At 44.3% G+C, this 17,630-nt stretch overlaps 1 protein-coding gene across 2 annotated transcripts; it reads right to left on the bottom strand.

Annotated features, from left to right (window-relative positions):
• Positions 1 to 8: 8 nt before the first annotated feature.
• Positions 9 to 8,024, bottom strand: LOC129822959 (choline-phosphate cytidylyltransferase B-like). Of its 2 annotated transcripts, none has more exons than XM_055881550.1 (8): positions 7,807 to 8,024; positions 4,812 to 4,911; positions 4,467 to 4,583; positions 4,133 to 4,284; positions 3,505 to 3,583; positions 3,063 to 3,205; positions 2,174 to 2,362; positions 9 to 1,992 (listed from the first exon to the last, which is right to left on the bottom strand). In XM_055881550.1, exons 1-8 carry the CDS (start codon positions 7,894 to 7,896, stop codon positions 1,777 to 1,779), a joined length of 1,086 nt encoding a protein of 361 aa, XP_055737525.1. In that variant the 5' UTR covers positions 7,897 to 8,024; the 3' UTR covers positions 9 to 1,776. The 2 variants fall into 2 exon arrangements, with proteins under 2 accessions (XP_055737525.1, XP_055737526.1); XM_055881551.1 differs by lacking the exon at positions 7,807 to 8,024 and adding an exon at positions 6,610 to 6,773.
• Between the last annotated feature and the right edge of the window lie 9,606 nt (positions 8,025 to 17,630).

Below are 17,630 nucleotides of genomic sequence, written 5' to 3'. Positions count from 1 at the left end.
TCTTTCAATGACTTTCATTTTCTATTTATTTACATATTACGCCATTAGGAATTATACATTAGAAAATAAGACGATACAAACAGAAACACACATTCCCAATCTTGTACACACAGTGCAGGATTACATATAATGCATACAGGACAAGAACGTCTCTAAGGTGGATCAGGAGGTGTGGTAGGAAGTGATGTTATGTGGGTTTCCGCTGTGGAACAGTTGTGGCCTGTGAGGTGTCGTAGCGAGAGACATCGAGTTGAAGAACAGTTCTGTGTCATGTGTGACTAGCAAGAGGAGAGCACAATGATTCTACTACAACAGGGCGGGTCAATCTTATTCACAAAGGACCAGTGTGGGTGCAAGCTTTTATTCCAGCCAAGTTATAACACCTGATTCTAGGACCACACCAGCCCTTTGTGGATAACACTGGCCATCCCTGTACTATAAAATCCTTTGATCTCTCGTTTCTAATAAGGAAGGCTCTTGAATAAGCTGTCACAATTGTACATTCTCTAAAAGCAAATAAATTGACAGATCGGTGTCTCCTGTTGAAAGCACTGTTTACAATTGATGGGCCGGGCAGGCGGCCATATTGGGAAAGCGGGGGGTGGGGGGGCATCCCTGATACTGAAGTCCCAAGTGTTCTGTTAATTATGCAATCACCAATCACGTACTGAGTTCCATGGTGTTACCGTTGTTGAAATGTAACATCTATTAATTTGGGTTGCTATGTAGTCTCGGAAATCTCAGATCTATGCTGGAACATTTAACACTGTGGGAGGCAACACTTCTGCCTAGGGAGACTAGTTGCTATGGCAAATAATCTGGTACAGAATTATTTGTGATTCTGTGGGGTGCATCTCCGTAGTCTAAAGTGGCCTCTTGTCTCCCAGGAAGGCTGCAGTTACTTACTCCTCTAGAGGACAGTGTTTCTCTCAAATCTACAAACTAGGGCACAGTTAGTATGCAATTCCAAACAGAATGGTGCAGACAGTCTATTCTCTTATTGTATAGAGAACTGTGTCGGTTTGTCTATAAATTCAATCTCTATCTGGAGAGTTCTGTAATGGTGTTGGTCTACTCACCAGGGTTGGGACCATTTCAAGTCAGGAAGTACACTAAAATTCAGATTATTTTCCATTAGGAACATTTCAAATTGGAATTTGGTTTGGAAATTGACCGAAATTCAAATGGAATTGACCCCAACCCGGCTACTCACGTAATATCACAATGCAAATAGTCACACTGCAGATGATTGTTGTGAAATTGCAGAAAATATCTTCTATCATGTTTACCCTAGTTTTTCTCTAAAATATGAACATAACATGAGATTTAAAACCAAAAGAAAGGATAGAGAAAAAGGAGGACATAAAATGATGGAATGATATGATCAACAGGCGCTCTTTTATTTACCGTCTCTGTCAAACCTGAGCAATCAAAAACAGGTCAGTCGCATCATCTTCTGTTCTCTAAACTCCTGTCTGCTTTGTTACCCAGGCAACAGAGACTGATGGCTTCTTCGTGCTACAGCACTACACTACATTTCCCATGACTCCCTTCTGTCTTGCATATCTACAACTTCCTTCAGCATCCAGTCATTGCTGCCAGTGTGTGGAAGGGGATGTCGGGGAGAGAGAGCGTGACAGCACCTTTCAGGCAGTAAGTGAGTGTGTGGTCTTAGGTGTGTGTGTGTGTGTGTGTGTGTGTATGCATGGCATCAGTTGTTAGGTGTGTGTGTGTGTATATGCGTGGTGTCAAGTGTCTGTTCCACAGTCCAGGCTCCTACTTCTCGTTCTCATCTTCTTCACTCATGCTACTGAAAGAGGCGGAAGCCCCTTTGGGTGAGGAAGGGGAGGCTGGTCGGGGGTGAAGCCAGCGCGAGGGGGGAGACGGGGAACGAGACAAAGACAGTTGCCGGGGGGGACTGTTACTAGGCGACCCGTGGGGTGATAGGGCGTAGGAGATCATCCGACCACTACGCTCACTAAACACCTGTTTCTGTTAAGGTAAGGAAAGAGAGAGGTTTGTGAGAGAACTATCACTTCAAAGACTAGGTTCGAGGTAGAAGCTAAACACAGTTTAGGTTCATAGATCAGATTTGCAAACAAAGAAGTGAAATGTCAGATGAGTGATTGAAATATGTCCATGAGTGGAGCATTAGAGGCAGGCTTTAGCTTACCCATGTTCCATCTGGGCCGAACAGTTCCAGGAAGTTACCGATGAACTCCCGTGATTTCTCCTCCCACTTCTGTATGAGGTCATGGCTCTTCTCCTCCACGCGGTAGACAAAGTGTTTACTCTTCTCCTCCACAGTTTTCACTTTCTCCTTCATACGGTCCACCTGGTTCTGCAGGCGGTACTTCTTCTCCTGAAGTTGTAGAAAGGTTGTAGGAATGTAACTGACATACAGGTAACTGCCAAAATAAAGGAAATACCAACATAGTGTCTTAAAAGGGCATTGGGCCACCACAGAACAGCTGCAATGCGCCTTGGCATATATTCTATAAGTGTCTGGAACTCTATTGGAGGGATGTGACACCATTGTTCCATGAGAAGTTCCATCATTTGGTGTTTTGTTGATGGTGGTGGAAAACGCTGTCTCAGGCGCCGCTCCAGAAGCTCCCATAAGTGTTCAGTTGGGTTGAGAGCTGGTGACAGACGGCCATGGCATATTGTGAAACATCAGCAAGATGAGCAGTCTTCGTCTCTGAAGCTCCAGCCAAACTTGCCCCAACATTCCCCCCTCTTTCGAAGTCAATGAGATCTCTTATTCTAGCCATGGTAGCTAAAATAATGGGCAACTGTGCCTGCTCAGCACTTTTATACATGACCCTAAGAATGATGGGATGTTAATTCCACCTGTGTGCAAGCACCTGCTTTCAATATACTTTGTGTCCCTCATTAACTCAGGTGTTTCCGTTATTTTGTCAGATACCTGTATGTGTCTCTCAACAAATACAGACTGAACATACTGTGTGTCTGTGTGTGTGTTCGTTGAAAGACATCAGTTATGTTCCCAGTGTACGGAGTACACACACGTTATTTTTAAGGTAGACACACACACTTACGTTGATGAAGCTGACATTGAGCTCTTTAGCGGTGTAGCCCCGCTGTAGATTGCGTCTAGCGTAGAGGTCGTAGTCTCGAACGATACGAGTGATCAGGTCAGAGGTCGAGATACCCTCTGTCCGCTGAGTTGGCACGAACATGCCTGGAACACACACACACACACATAAATACACACATTATACAAACACAAATACACACATTATATATTATAAATACACACAAGGAGAAACATGAGCACAAACACACACACTATAAATACACACACATGTACGAACATGAACACACACACACATACACACACACACATTATAAATACGCGCATATGAACACGCACACACATTATAAATACATATGGACGAACATGAACACACACACATTATAAACACGCACACAGGAACACATACACTAATCATAAATACAGCTTCACACACACACACTCACCTGCCTCCTTGATGTGTTTGTAGACGTCCTCAGTTCCTGCTGAGGAGTATGGGATATCGTCATGAGCCACAAAATCAATCTGAGAAACAATCAGAACACAAGACAAGAATCTATACACAATCTCTATACAGTCTATACATAATATATACCCCATCTCTACACAGTCTCTACACAGTCTACACACAATATATACCCCATCTCCACACAGTCTACACACAATATATACCCCATCTCCACACAGTCTACACACAATATATACCCCATCTCTACACCGTCTACACAGTCTACACACACAATATATACCCCATCTCTACACAGTCTACACACAATATATACCCCATCTCCACACAGTCTACACACAATATATACCCCATCTCCACAGTCTACACACAATATATACCCCATCTCTACACAGTCTACACACAATATATACCCAGTCTATACACAGTCTATAAACAATAAATATACAGTGTCTACACACAGCACGGGAGAAACAAAATAAACGCATTCAGATAAACTGACACACAGAAAAGAGACATGCTTGCATGCATCATAAATAGTCTCTACACACACATATACACATAAACACACAGAGAGCCTTGATGGGAATAGACAAACACACACACACCTTGTGCTTTTCCAGGAAGTCCTGTGTGAGCGTCCATGGTGCATCTCGGACCACTTCGTCGACATAGCGACAGTGTCTCAGAGCCTCGTACCTCTCATCCTCCGTCATCACGGTGAAACCCTTATACTTATGGGTCAGCTCATCACTACACACTGACACACACACACACACAGACAAACAAACACACACACACACACACATGAAACAGTCACAAAGGTACAAAGAAACAGATAGCAAAACATGTATGAGTTATTCATACTAAGAGTCATTATATCCACATCTGTATGAATGTGTGTGTTTGTGTACATATCTGCATGTGTGTGTGTGTGCATACCTCCCACTATGAGGTATGCATTGGGGAAGAGGTTCTTGGCCTGCATCAGAGCTCTGGCATGGCCGGAGTGGAACAAATCAAATATCCCATCTGCATATACACGCACTGGACGGTCTACTGTAGAGGACAGACACACAGGGTGTACATCTAACACATACCTTCTCCTCTCCTGGTGATGTTGTAAGTGAATGTGAGGAGGAGAGGATGCGGAAAAGAAGAAGAGATGGCTATGAGGGAAGATGCTGAGGATGGTAGGAAGAGAGGATGAAGAATGAGGATGAGAGGAGGAAGAGTGAGAGAAGAGTGATGAGAGGGGGGCGTAACAGAGGACGAGAGGAGGTATACCTGGGGTCCCTCTGCGGGCTTGAGCAATGGAGAGTCTCTCATGAGGGGCGCGACACTCACAGCTGGTGTCCTTAGCAAAGAGAGCAGGCTCAGTCAGCATCTGAGAGAGGGAGGAGAGAGAGATTTAACTGTTAAGTGCTTTTTGTTCAGTATAATAGTGCTAACATCAGCATATTAGAACAGCACATGCATCAAATTCAAACCCCTACAAAACTCACTCCTCTCAACAAACCAAAAATGGTATGGAGTCTCAGACACATGATAGGTGAAGTGTGTTAAGGAGGGGAAGAAAAGGAGGGAAATAATGTGATAAAACCTGAAAAATGTAATTTGAGAGGGGGGTGAAGAGAGGAACAGGAGATACAGGGAAGGATAGTGACCGATAAAGAGAGGAGAGAAGGAAAGCGATGGAGGAGAGAAGGAAAGTTGAATGACATTCATGTCCCCTTCTTGATAGTCCTCCCCTGTTTCTCTCCGGCATAATTCCAGTAATTACATTATTGATCAGGCCTGATATCTATTCTCTATCACAACTATTGATTACATGATGAGGGAACGAGCAGCACCCAGTGCTATTGATCTGCTACTGGCTAAAATGGAACTTCATCCCTCCCTCTACCAACACCTCGTTTTCCATCTCTCTCTCTTTCTCTAGGGGGGGAGAGAAAGAGGAATTGGAACATGCATGACTTTCTGTCCCCAGTAACTTCATGGATCCACTCTCAAACACACGAGAGAACTGAGAGACATACTGGAGACTATATGTTACCCTGGGAGACTAGATCTCATTCACAAAGCGAGAGAGAGAGAGTGAAGGTGCAACTGAACAGTAACCATGATCACAAAACACACAGCAGTCTCCTCTAGAGGGCAACATAGAAACCATGGTTTCTTGATTTCTAGGGATAATGGGATCTTAGATTGTTCATATTAATACCTTTGTCTACATTTGTCATCCATAACACTGAATATTTAAAGGTAATTCCACCTCTACATATTCCATTTGGATAAGGGATGAGGAAGAACAGAAAGGAGGTGGAGTTGATCATAACATCATCAGATGGTCTTGGCTAGCAGCTGTCTTGTGAGCTCCCATCCCCATAGTAACAGATCGGACAGAACAGAACAGTGAGGAAGACGCATTGAGGTAACGTTTCTCCCACAATCCACTGCAAGGTGAGAAGGGGGAGGAGCCCAGTGTGGACAAAGGGCAGGCGGTGGCCTCGAACGATCGACAGATCAGAGTGACCGCAGCGAATGTGCTCACTAAAGCCCTGAAACTGGCACAAGCAGGCAACATCTGGTCTAAGAAGGATTAACTAAGAAAAAAACACACACTAAAAACCTCAGCTAAAAAATCAACCACAACACTGTGATGGTAGCACACAGGAGGAAAGAAAGAGAGGGAGAGGCACAGGGATGTGGGAATAGGGAGGAGGATATGATGAAGAGAAGGAGAGAGACACAAAGAATAAAAGGGAATAACAAAGACAGAGAGAGAAAGATAGAAAGAGAGACTGAATGGAGCTGGCATGGAGCTAGCATCGCCCCTCTGTATCCTTGCGCTTTCGTGTCCTCATCAGGAGATCTATGCCAGGCTGCCTATGCCCACACATACACACACCCCTGCCAATACTGCGAAACACGCCCAACCCCCCACCCTCCACAGACACACACACAGTCCATTCAGCACTCAGAGCATCCCGCAAAGACACACATAGACAGTGGATCTGTTTCATAACAAGAAGACTAGCCAGCCTCTCCCTCTTTCTCTCCTTCACACACAAACACACCCTACCGTGCGCGGCTGGGGGCAGGTGTGCTCGAGCTCCTCCATGTTTCCCCTAAAGGCTCATGGGATACGGCGGCTGAACCCCCTGTCTGTGACTCAGCATCAGTGAGATGATCCCTCTCTCTCTATTTCTCTCTACCGCCCTCTCTTCCTCCCCCTCCCTCTTCACTTCCCTCTGTATCCCCACCCACTCTGCCCTCTTCTCTCCCTCCCTCTATTCCACCTCTTCCATCCCTTTCTCCTCCCCCTCTCCTCCTCTCTTTGGCAGAGTGATCTCTCACTCACAGACCAGCAGCCAAGCGCCTCCAAACTCAAGCCATGGCGACGACAAATATGTGAGAGAGCTCCAATCAGTGCACAGATCCCACTGTATCATTTGCATGGAGGACAAGGATTGGCTGAGCTGGCTAGGACCATCAGTGAAGGACGGCATTGAGCATCAGTGTCTATCTAGGAGGCTATATCTCAATAGTCTACAGTTGCTCTCCTCTCCTCTGAAAACACAATATAGTTGAAAGTAATATGATACATGCACATTGAGGTTCCTCCCTGTGCGGTGTCCCAACAGTCTTAACCAGCTTCTGTTTCTTGTCCCCTTTCCTCTTTGACCACATCAGGATAGGTGAAAGCAGAAGGCTTTTACAGCAGTAGACACACCTATCCAGTGCTTTTGGGGATCAGTTGTTATGGGAGAAAAGAGGAGAGAACACATTTAAGAATATACAGGGAACAGTGTCTGTTTTCCACTGAATTACACTGATACACAGAATAGACCTTATTCTATTTATATGAAGCAGCAGGAACAGGACATTGAAGTGGATCTTGCTGAACTTCACACTTCTCTCTCCATCCATCTCTATCTTTACTTCTCTCTACCCCAGACCATCCTCTCACTTTCTATCTTTCAACCACTTCATGTAAGAGTCTCCTAGACTTTTCATCTTGAAATGAAAGTTCAAAAACATATAAGACACTGTCTCATTGTCAGAGACAACTTTAGTTGTCTTGGGTTGAATTTCATGATCCATGCATACCTCACTACAGCCACAAACAGTAACCTGGGAGAAAGTACCTGATAGCCCACTTCATTTCTAACATGCGAATAGCCCAAGTCCATTATGTCCCGTGCCATAATGGTCCTGACATCATGACATAGTACACTTAGGCAATAGATAAGTGTACACAGTTGGTTAGCTAACTTACCGTGCCCGATTCCCTCCTGTGTCCGGCCACACCCGGTGCAACAGGGTCGCATGCATACTTGTGAGTTCCATTGCTTGTACGCCCCACCATCTTGAGAGAAACGTATCTGTCCGTCGTCAGTCAACCATTGAGTATTTAAAAACAGTCCTGGATTTTCCCTTACCTCGTTCCACCCGTCGCCAACAGGCAGCGAGACCCAGACACTGACACACTGCGTGCAAGTGTAGCGGACTAGACCGAGAGCCAGATCATACGCACGAGCCTCAGGAAACACCCGCCAGTATAGAAGATTAGGGTTAGGCATCCAGGTCGGCGTGTGCGTTTTTAACCGCTGTCTGGAGTCGGACACCGCATGCATGACCGACCACACATCACATGCATGACCGACCACACTGGGGGACAGCGGGGACATAGGCCTAGTTCACCAACAATGTCCAATTGGTGCGTCTCGTTCTGCGGCCAAGTGGGTTGAACAAACGAGTAGGCTGTGTCCAGGTTACTAAAGTTTGTGGCCAAATTAGGTGGTCTCTTGAAAAAACACTGCACAGTAAAATCAAATCAAATGTATTTATATAGCCCTTCTTACATCAGCTGATATATCAAAGTGCTGTACAGAAACCCAGCCTAAAACCCCAAACAGCAAGCAATGCAGGTATAGAAGCACGGTGGCTTGGAAAAACTCCCTAGAAAGGCCAAAACCTAGGAAGAAACCTAGAGAGGAACCAGGCTATGAGGGGTGGCCAGTCCTCTTCTGGCAGTGCCGGGTGGAGATTATAACAGAACATGGCCAAGATGTTCAAATGTTCATAAATGACCAGCATGGTCAAATAATAATAATCACAGTAGTTGTCGAGGGTGCAACAAGTCAGCACCTCAGGAGTAAATGTCAGTTGGCTTTTCATAGGTAATCATTGAGAGTATCTCTACCGCTCCTGCTGTCTCTAGAGAGTTGAAAACAGCAGGTCTCGGACAGGTAGCACATCCGGTGAACAGGTCAGGGTTCCATAGCCGCAGGCAGAACAGTTGAAACTGGAGCAGCAGCACGGCCAGGTGGACTGGGGACAGCAAGGAGTCATCATGCCAGGTAGTCCTGAGGCATGGTCCTAGGGCTCAGGTCCTCAGAGAGAGAGAATTAGAGACCATACTTAAATTCACACAGGACACCGGATAAGACAGGAGAAATACTCCAGATATAACAGACTGACCCTAGCCCCCCGACACATAAACTACTGCAGCATAAATACTGGAGGCTAAGACAGGAGGGGTCAGGAAACACTGTGGCCCCATCCGATGTTACCCCCGGACAGGGCCAAACAGGCAGGATATAACCCCACCCACTTTGCCAAAGCACAGCCCCCACACCACTAGAGTGATATCTTCAACCACCAACTTGAGACAAGGCCGAGTAGAGTATAAGTCCCCAGTGTTAAATTAGCAGTGTCAAAAACGATTTACGCCCATATATTAGTGCAATACTGGATCTTTAGGACGTCCTTACCACAAACCATAACCCATACCCTAACCCTTACCAGTTGAAATGTCAACTTCAATGAGGTGATGTTAGAGTTGGGACGTCTCAAGGATCCCTGATAGCAAGGACACTGTATTTAGTTGAACAACCTGCAGTATCGAACGACCCCTAGTGTGGTTGTAGATAACCTCCAGTTATGGTGTAATTGTTTTACACTAAATAGTTTAAGAAACATAACTGGTCAGCCCACCAATATCTGTTGTTGCCTTCAACATTCTCATCAACGCCATTATGAGGCAGCACCTTGCAGCGAGGTAGCCCTTGATCATGAATCTCAGTACACAAAGTGCATTCAGAAAGTATTCAGACCCATTTACTTTTTCCACATTTTGTTACGTTACATCCTTATCCTAAAATGGATAAAATAGTTTTTTGTATTCTTCTCATCAATCTACACACAATACCCCATAATGACAAAGCAAAAACCGTTTGTAGAAATGTTAGCAAATTTGTTAAAAAAAAAAAAATAAATGAAATATTACATTTACATAAGTATTCAGACCCTTTACTAAGTACTATGTTCAAGCACCTTTGGCAGCGATTACAGCCTCAAGTCTTCTTGGGTATGACATCAGAAGCTTGGCACACCTGCATTTGGGGTGTTTCTCCCCTTCTTCTCTGCAGATCCTCTCAAGCTCTGTCAGGTTGGATGGGGAGCGTCGCTGCACAGCTATTTTCAGATCTCTCCATAGATGTTCGATCGGCTTCAAATCCGGGCTCTGGCTGGGCCACTCAAGGACATTCAGAGACATGTCCTGAGGCCACTCCTGTGTTGTCTTGGCTGTGTGCTTATGGTTGTTGTCCTGTTGGAAGGTGAACCTTTGCCTCAGTCTGAGGTTCTGAGCGCTTTGGAGTAGGTTTTCAACAAGGATCTCTCCTTCAGATGCCTTTTCGCAAACTCCAAGCGGGCTGTCATGTGCCTTTTACTGAGGAGTGATTTGCGTCTGGCCTCCCTACCATGAAGGCCTGATTGGTGGAGTGCTGCAGAGATGGTTGTCCTTCTGGAACGTTTTCACATCTCCACAGAGGAACTCGAGAGCTCTGTCAGAGTGAACATCAGGCGGCCAACTCTAGGAAGAGTCTTGGTGGCTCCAAACTACAGTTGAAGTCGGAAGTTTACATACATACTTAGCCAAATAAAACTCAGTTTTTCACAATTCATGACATGTAATCCTAGTAAGAATTCCCTGTCTTAGGTCAGTTAGGATCACCACTTTATTTTAAGAATGTGAAATGTCAGAATAATAGTAGAGGGAATTATTTATTTCAGCTTTTATTTCTTTCATCACATTCCCAGTGGGTCAGAAGTTTACATACACGCAATTAATATTTGGTAGCATTGCCTTTAAATTGTTTAACTTGGGTCAAACGTTTTGGGTAGCCTTCCACAAGCTTCTCACAATAAGTTGGGGGAATTTTGGCCCATTCCTCCTGACAGAGCTGATGTAACTGAGTCAGGTTTGTAGACCTTGCTCACACGCGCTTTTTCAGTTCTGCCCACACATTTTGTATAGGATTAAGGTCAGGGCTTTGTGATGGCCACTTCAATACCTTGACTTTGTTGTCCTTAAGCCATTTTGCCACAACTTTGGAAGTATGCTTGGGGTCAATGTCCATTTGGAAGACCCATTTGCGACCAAGCTTTAACTTCCTGACTGATGTCTGGAGATGTTGCTTCAATATATCCACATAATTTTCCTCCCTCATGTAGCCATCAATTTTATGAAGTGCACTAGTCCCTCCTGCAGCAAAGCACCCCCACAACATGATGCTGCCACCCCCGTGCTTCACGGTTGGGATGGTGTCTTTGGCTTGCAAGCCTCCACCTTTTTCCTCCAAACATAACGATTATCATTATGGCCAAACAGTTCTATTTTTGTTTCATCAGAACAGAGGACATTTCTCCAAAAAGCATGATCGTTGTCCCTACGTGCAGTTGCAAACCGTAGTCTGGCTTTTTATGGAGGTTTTGGAGCAGTGGCTTCTTCCTTGCTGAGTGGCCTGTCAGGTTATGTCGATATAGGACTTGTTTTACTGTGGATATAGATACTTTTGTACCTGTTTCCTCCAGCATCTTCACAAGGTCCTTTGCGGTTGTTCTGGGATTGATTTGCACTTTTAGCACCAAAGTACGTTCATCTCTAGGAGACAGAATGCGTCTCCTTCCTGAGCGGTATGACGGATGCGTGGTCCCATGGTGTTTATATTTGCGTACTACTGTTTGTACAGATGAACCTGGTACCTTCAGGAGTTTGGAAATTGCTCCCAAGGATGAACCAGACTTCTGTTTGTGATACAATGAATTATAAGTGAAATAATCTGTCTGTAAACATTTGTTGGAAAAATTACTTGTCATGCACAAATTAGATGTCCTTACCGACTTGCCAAACTATAGTTTGTTAACAAGAAATTTGTGGAGTGGTTGAAAAACGAGTTTTAATGACTCCAACCTAAGTTTATGTAAACTTCCGACTTCAACTGTACTTCCATTTAAGAATGATAGAGGCCATTGTGTTCTTCGGGACCTTCAATGTTAGACATTTTTTGGTACCCTTCCCCAGATCTGTGCCTCGACACAATCCTGTCTCGGAGCTCTACGGACAATTCCTTCGACGTCATGGCTTGGTTTTTGCTCTGACATACACTGTCAACTGTGGGACCTTATATAGACAGGTGTGTGCCTTCCAAATCATGCCCAATAAATTACATTTACCACAGGTGGACTCCAATCAAGTTGCAGAAACATCTCAAGCATGATAAATGGAAACAGGATGCACCGGAGCAAAATTTGCAAAAATAAATCTAAAATGTTTTGTCATTATGGGGTATTGTGTGTAGATTGATGATGGGAAAAATGATTTAATCTATTTTAGAATAATGCTATAACATAACAAAATGTGGAAAAGGGAGGTGGTCTGAATATTTTAGAAGGAAGAAAAGGAAGAAAAGAGGCGACCCTCTGTGCTAATTAGCTTAGAACACTTGTGTGTAAGCATATCTCGGGAAATGCAGTGGGAGTGTAGTTGTGTCAGATGGAGGCTCCATAGCTGTATAGATCTGTGCAAAACTGCTACAGTTAAGTGTATGTTTTTCATTTGAAAGATTCTTTCCTGCTGATGAAAGATAAGGGCCATGTGTTTCGAAAGCCGTATCACAAGCGATGATTATTGGCGTTTCTAAACATTTAAACACAGCGTCGGCATTGTAGTTCACGTGAGGCAGTCGTGGGCGAAGCTAATGGCTGAGAACTGTAGGGAGAAAGCAGAATAGAGGGTGAGTTTCAAACAAACTTGTCTTAATGTCATTTGGTATTCCAATTAAACTTTACTTCATATTTGATTGTCAGATTTATTGTACAACATTTTTTGGGAAACATTTGATAAAAATCACTAACTAGCCTATAGCTAAAGTGGTTAGCTAGCTAGCTTGATTGACTCTTGCTCAATATTTTTCCCATGAAAGGCTTTTAGGCCAATGTCTGTGAGGGACATTATTAGCTAGCGAGCTAATGCTTATAAAATTATATGTAATTGATTTTGAGTGTTGTGCAGGTGTTCCATGCCAGCCACCACCTAGCGTTAGCTAGCTAGCTACTGTAGCTAGATGCTGTGCCGCCACGTACAGCTAGCTCTCGGCTGCTTAGCTAGCTAGCGGCTAACAACGACTGTGAACACCATTTTTTTGTGCTTAGCTAGCGAACAATTCCTGATACTAATGCTATGGGTTGTTCTTTCAATTTCATCTCCTTCTATGTGGCGGACTATTCTGATAAAGGAGAGTGAATAATTATAGACAACTTGCATAATGTTATCCTGCGATCACTGCGTCCAAAATACCAGAGTCGACTGCAGTTACTGCACTTTTACTGCAGTTTCAAAACGGCAATCTTTTTTTTTGTAAGGGGTTGGCTAATAATTCAGTTATTTTGGTCATTTTTCCCCATTTTTAGATTACTTGCATTTCATTGTTGGTGCGACAAAAGGTACATCAGCCAGCAAGCTTTTTAGGACTGGGGGTGAACTCATGGGGGTGTTTATTGACACATGGAACTGGTTGTTGGTTTGTTTGATACTACCCTCCTGCTTGAAGAGAATCAAAGCAATATCTGTAGCTACCAACAAGCGACAGCTGGGCGAATGGGAGAGCAAATGTTGAGTAGCTAGCGAGTTGTCACAGGTGTACCGGTAATCAATTGGATGGAAACGCAGCTGTGTCCGATTGATGCTCCATTTATATTACATCTGAGCAGTCAGTTGCGTTGCACCAGATGTCATTCATTTCAATTGGGACCGTCCGCAAAGGAGTGGTATCGCAGCTCCGTCGAAGGTTCCGTTTGAGAAATGGCTGACGCATACATTGCATTTCTTCAAACTTTGCGTCATCTTTAGTGCAGCCAGAGTCCATCAATTTTAACAGGAAGTTACCAAAGCACAGGACAAGTTGACAATTATGTGGTTTTCGGGATGGCTTTATGGGATAGCTTGCAACTTGTAAACAATTATCCATTCCTAAGTGAGAACTATTTTAATAGTAATGTTAAATAATAGACATTGGCTGTTTATAATTATATTATGACTGGTGCTTCCTTTTTTGTGATGGTAATGATGTTTGTTTTGATAAAAAATATTTGGTGGAGGTTGTAAAGGGTTGCGTCAATCAAATCTGGTATCAGGATAACATGTGATTCAGAGTCACCATATATACTTTAAGTATTTTTATTTAACACAAGCGATAAATGGTAAATGCAATTTTCGTATATACGGGTTCACTGTATCACCACGCAGGGTAAAGCAGAGAACTGACTGAAATAGTAGACATCTTCTTTTATACTGACATCTACTTTTATACTGGTAGTTCCAACTTTAGAGTTGGCCTGTCACAGTAGAGGCTTAGCGTGGTTTAAACTTGCTAGCCTATCGGTGGTGCCCAGGCAGGTCCCAGCCTCACAGCACACAGGATCCAGATATCCGGAAGTGTTTGTTGTGTAGATTGAGCTGAGTTGTCAGTTGCTACATTGCTCAGTTCCTGTTTTCTTGTTATTCATTAATTTTCCATCTTGCCTCAACCTTGTGATTAGCACAGTCGACACCCTAGATTAGCAACAGCTTTTCTGCAGTCCCGCTATGTTTCGTGATTAACATGTCCTATTTCTATAAGGCATATATTTTTGTTAAAAAGAGAACAAAACCATCATTCACAAGGTGGCTAACTAAAGTTACAGTACAGTATCTTCAACCTTGCTTTTAGCTCAGCCTGGTCACTAGAAAAAAAATCAATTTTGCCTTTATTCCAATGCACCACCCTGCATACCACTGCTGGCTTGCTTCTGAAGCTAAGCAGGGTTGGTCCTGGTCAGTCCCTGGATGGGAGACCAGATGCTGCTGGAAGTGGTGTTGGAGGGCCAGTAGGAGGCACTCTTTCCTCTGGTCTAAAAAAAATATCCCAATGCCCCACTGCAGTGATTGGGGACACTGCCCTGTGTAGGGTGCCGTCTTTCGGATGGGACGTTAAACGGGTGTCCTGACTCTCTGAGGTCATTAAAGATCCCATGGCACTTATCGTAAGAGTAGGGGTGTTAACCCCGGTGTCCTGGCTAAATTCCCAATCTGGCCCTCAAACCATCATGGTCACCTAGTAATCCCCAGTTTACAATTGGCTCATTCATCCCCCTCCTCTCCCCTGTAACTATTCCCCAGGTCGTTGCTGCAAATGAGAACGTGTTCTCAGTCAACTTACCTGGTAAAATAACGGTAAAATAAATAAAATAAAATAAAAATGCATTAGATTTATCTGTTGATTTATAATTATTTACTTGGCCAGAAAAAGTATACCATTTATTTAGCGTTATTGATCAGCTGATGATGGTCACCAATATCACTAGACAACTAGCCTACAGCTGACCAAACTGGAGAATACAGCCAACATTGTGCAGAGACTTGGAGAAGTTGCTGACACATTCGAAATCCCAGGGGGTAAAAGGGTCGCTGTGGTACATGAAAACACCGCAAACATGGTTTTGTGTGCAGATATACTGGGGCAGGAAGAGGAATGGGCAGATGTTAAAGGAGTCAGATATGCTGGGCAGCATAAATGGCAATCTTAAACAAGACCAAATCTGTCGCACTGTGGCTGCAGCCAGGCACCTTGTGGCACATTTTAAGAAGGGAGCAAAAGCCAGAAACAGGAACTACAAAAGTGGTTGAATATGCCTGGTATGGCAACTGGACCAAGCTTCCTGCCATCCAGGACCTCTATACCAGGCGGTGTCAGAGGAAGACCCTAAAAATTGTCAAAGACTCCAGCCACCCTAGTCATAGACTGCTCTCTCTGCTGCCACACGACAAACGGTACAGGAGCACCAAGTCTAGGTCCAAGAGGCTTCTAAACCGCTTCTACTCCCAAGCCATAAGACTCCTGAACATCTAGTCAAATGGCTACCCAGACTATTTGCATTGCACCTCTCCACAGCACTGCCACTCTCTGTTGTGTCACTTTGCATAGTCACTTTAATTAACTCTACCTACATGTACATACTACCTCAACTAACCGGTGCCCCTGCACATTGACTCTGTACCGGCACCCCCCTGTATACATTGTTATTTTTTTTACTGCTGCTCTTTAATTACTTGTTACTTTTATCTCTTATTCTTGTCCGTATTTTCTGAAACTGCACTGTTGGTTAGGGGCTCGTAAGTAAGCATTTTACTGTACGGTGTATTGTTGTATTCGGCGCGTGTGACTAATACGATTTGATATCTGATCCAACAGAAGTTTCCACATGGTGGAACTCTTCTCAGACCATGTTAGAGCGTCTGCTAGAACAGAGATGGCCCCTAACCCCAATCCTCTCTGACCCCAGCACTACACTGGGAAAAATGATGCATCCTTGGCAGAGGATATTTCGAATGTGCTGAAGCCTATGGTCACCCGGATTGAGCTGCATGCCGAGGAGGACCACGCATCCTTATCTGCAACCATGCCCATGCTGGCCAACCTCAAATGCCGTCACTTGGCCTCAGTGGAGGATGACAGCCCCACCACTAAGTCTTAAAACAAAGCTGGTGGAGGAAACTGACAAAAGATGGCAGCTCACCGCCGACTATTTTAGAATAGTCTATATGTCCAAGCAGCAGACGTAGACCCCCGCTTTTATGCTGCTTTAGTTCTTTGACGATGCAAAACGGTAGAAGCCTACATCAATGTTGACGCTGGACTGCTTGATGGGGGGAAATTAGGAGAGGTATCCGAAGCTGGCCAAAGCAGCAAGATACTTCCTCTCCATCCCGCCACCTCCACTCCATCAGAGCGGATCTTTTCCAAGGCAGCGTTTATAGTCAATAAAACGAGGAGCTGTCTTCTGCCGAAAATGTTGACAAGCTGATAATCCTGTCTCATAACTTGAAAAGATTGGGGAAGTAGGTGGCAGCCCAGGTCTATGTGAGTAAGCAGGCCAGTCCGATACAGTTGGCAGATAGAGAGAACATTAAGCTATAATGCAGGCTGCTGCTAAATGTGTGGAATGGTGCAATATGCATTGTTTCTTTTTGCCTAGGCCTATACAATACATTTTATGTTCAGCATTAGTTTCATAAGCTTCTTTAAATAGCCTAGTCTACTGTTGTCATAGGCTAAATCAAATAAAATGTATTTATATAGCCCTTCTTACATCAGCTGATATCTCAAAGTGCTGTACAGAAACCCAGCCTAAAACCCCAAACAGCAAGCAATGCAGGTGTAGAAGCACGGTGGCTAGGAAAAACTCCCAAGAAAGGCCAAAACCTAGAGAGGAACCAGGCTATGAGGGGTGGCCAGTCCTCTTCTGGCTGTGCCAGGTGGAGATTATAACAGAACATGGCCAAGATGTTCAAATGTTCATAAATGACCAGCATGGTCAAATAATAATAATCACAGTAGTTGTCGAGGGTGCAACAAGTCAGCACCTCAGGAGTAAATGTCAGTTGGCTTTTCATAGCCGATCATTAAGAGTATATCTACCGCTCCTGCTGTCTCTAGAGAGTTGAAAACAGCAGGTCTGGGACAGGTAGCACATCCGGTGAACAGGTCAGGGTTCCATAGCCGCAGGCAGAACAGTTAACTGGAGCAGCAGCACGGCCAGGTGGACTGGGGACAGCAAGGAGTCATCATGCCAGGTAGTCCTGAGGCATGGTCCTAGGGCTCAGGTCCTCCGAGAGAGAGAAAGAAAGAGAGAATTAGAGAGCATACTTAAATTCACACAGGACACCGGATAAGACAGGAGAAGTACTCCAGATATAACAGACTGACCCTAGCCCCC

This window comes from Salvelinus fontinalis, chromosome 25 (genome assembly GCF_029448725.1).
Source record: "Salvelinus fontinalis isolate EN_2023a chromosome 25, ASM2944872v1, whole genome shotgun sequence".
Lineage (NCBI taxonomy): Eukaryota > Metazoa > Chordata > Actinopteri > Salmoniformes > Salmonidae > Salvelinus > Salvelinus fontinalis.
The sequence above is the reverse complement of the archived record's forward strand: the minus strand, read 5'-3'. Positions and strand labels throughout refer to the sequence as shown.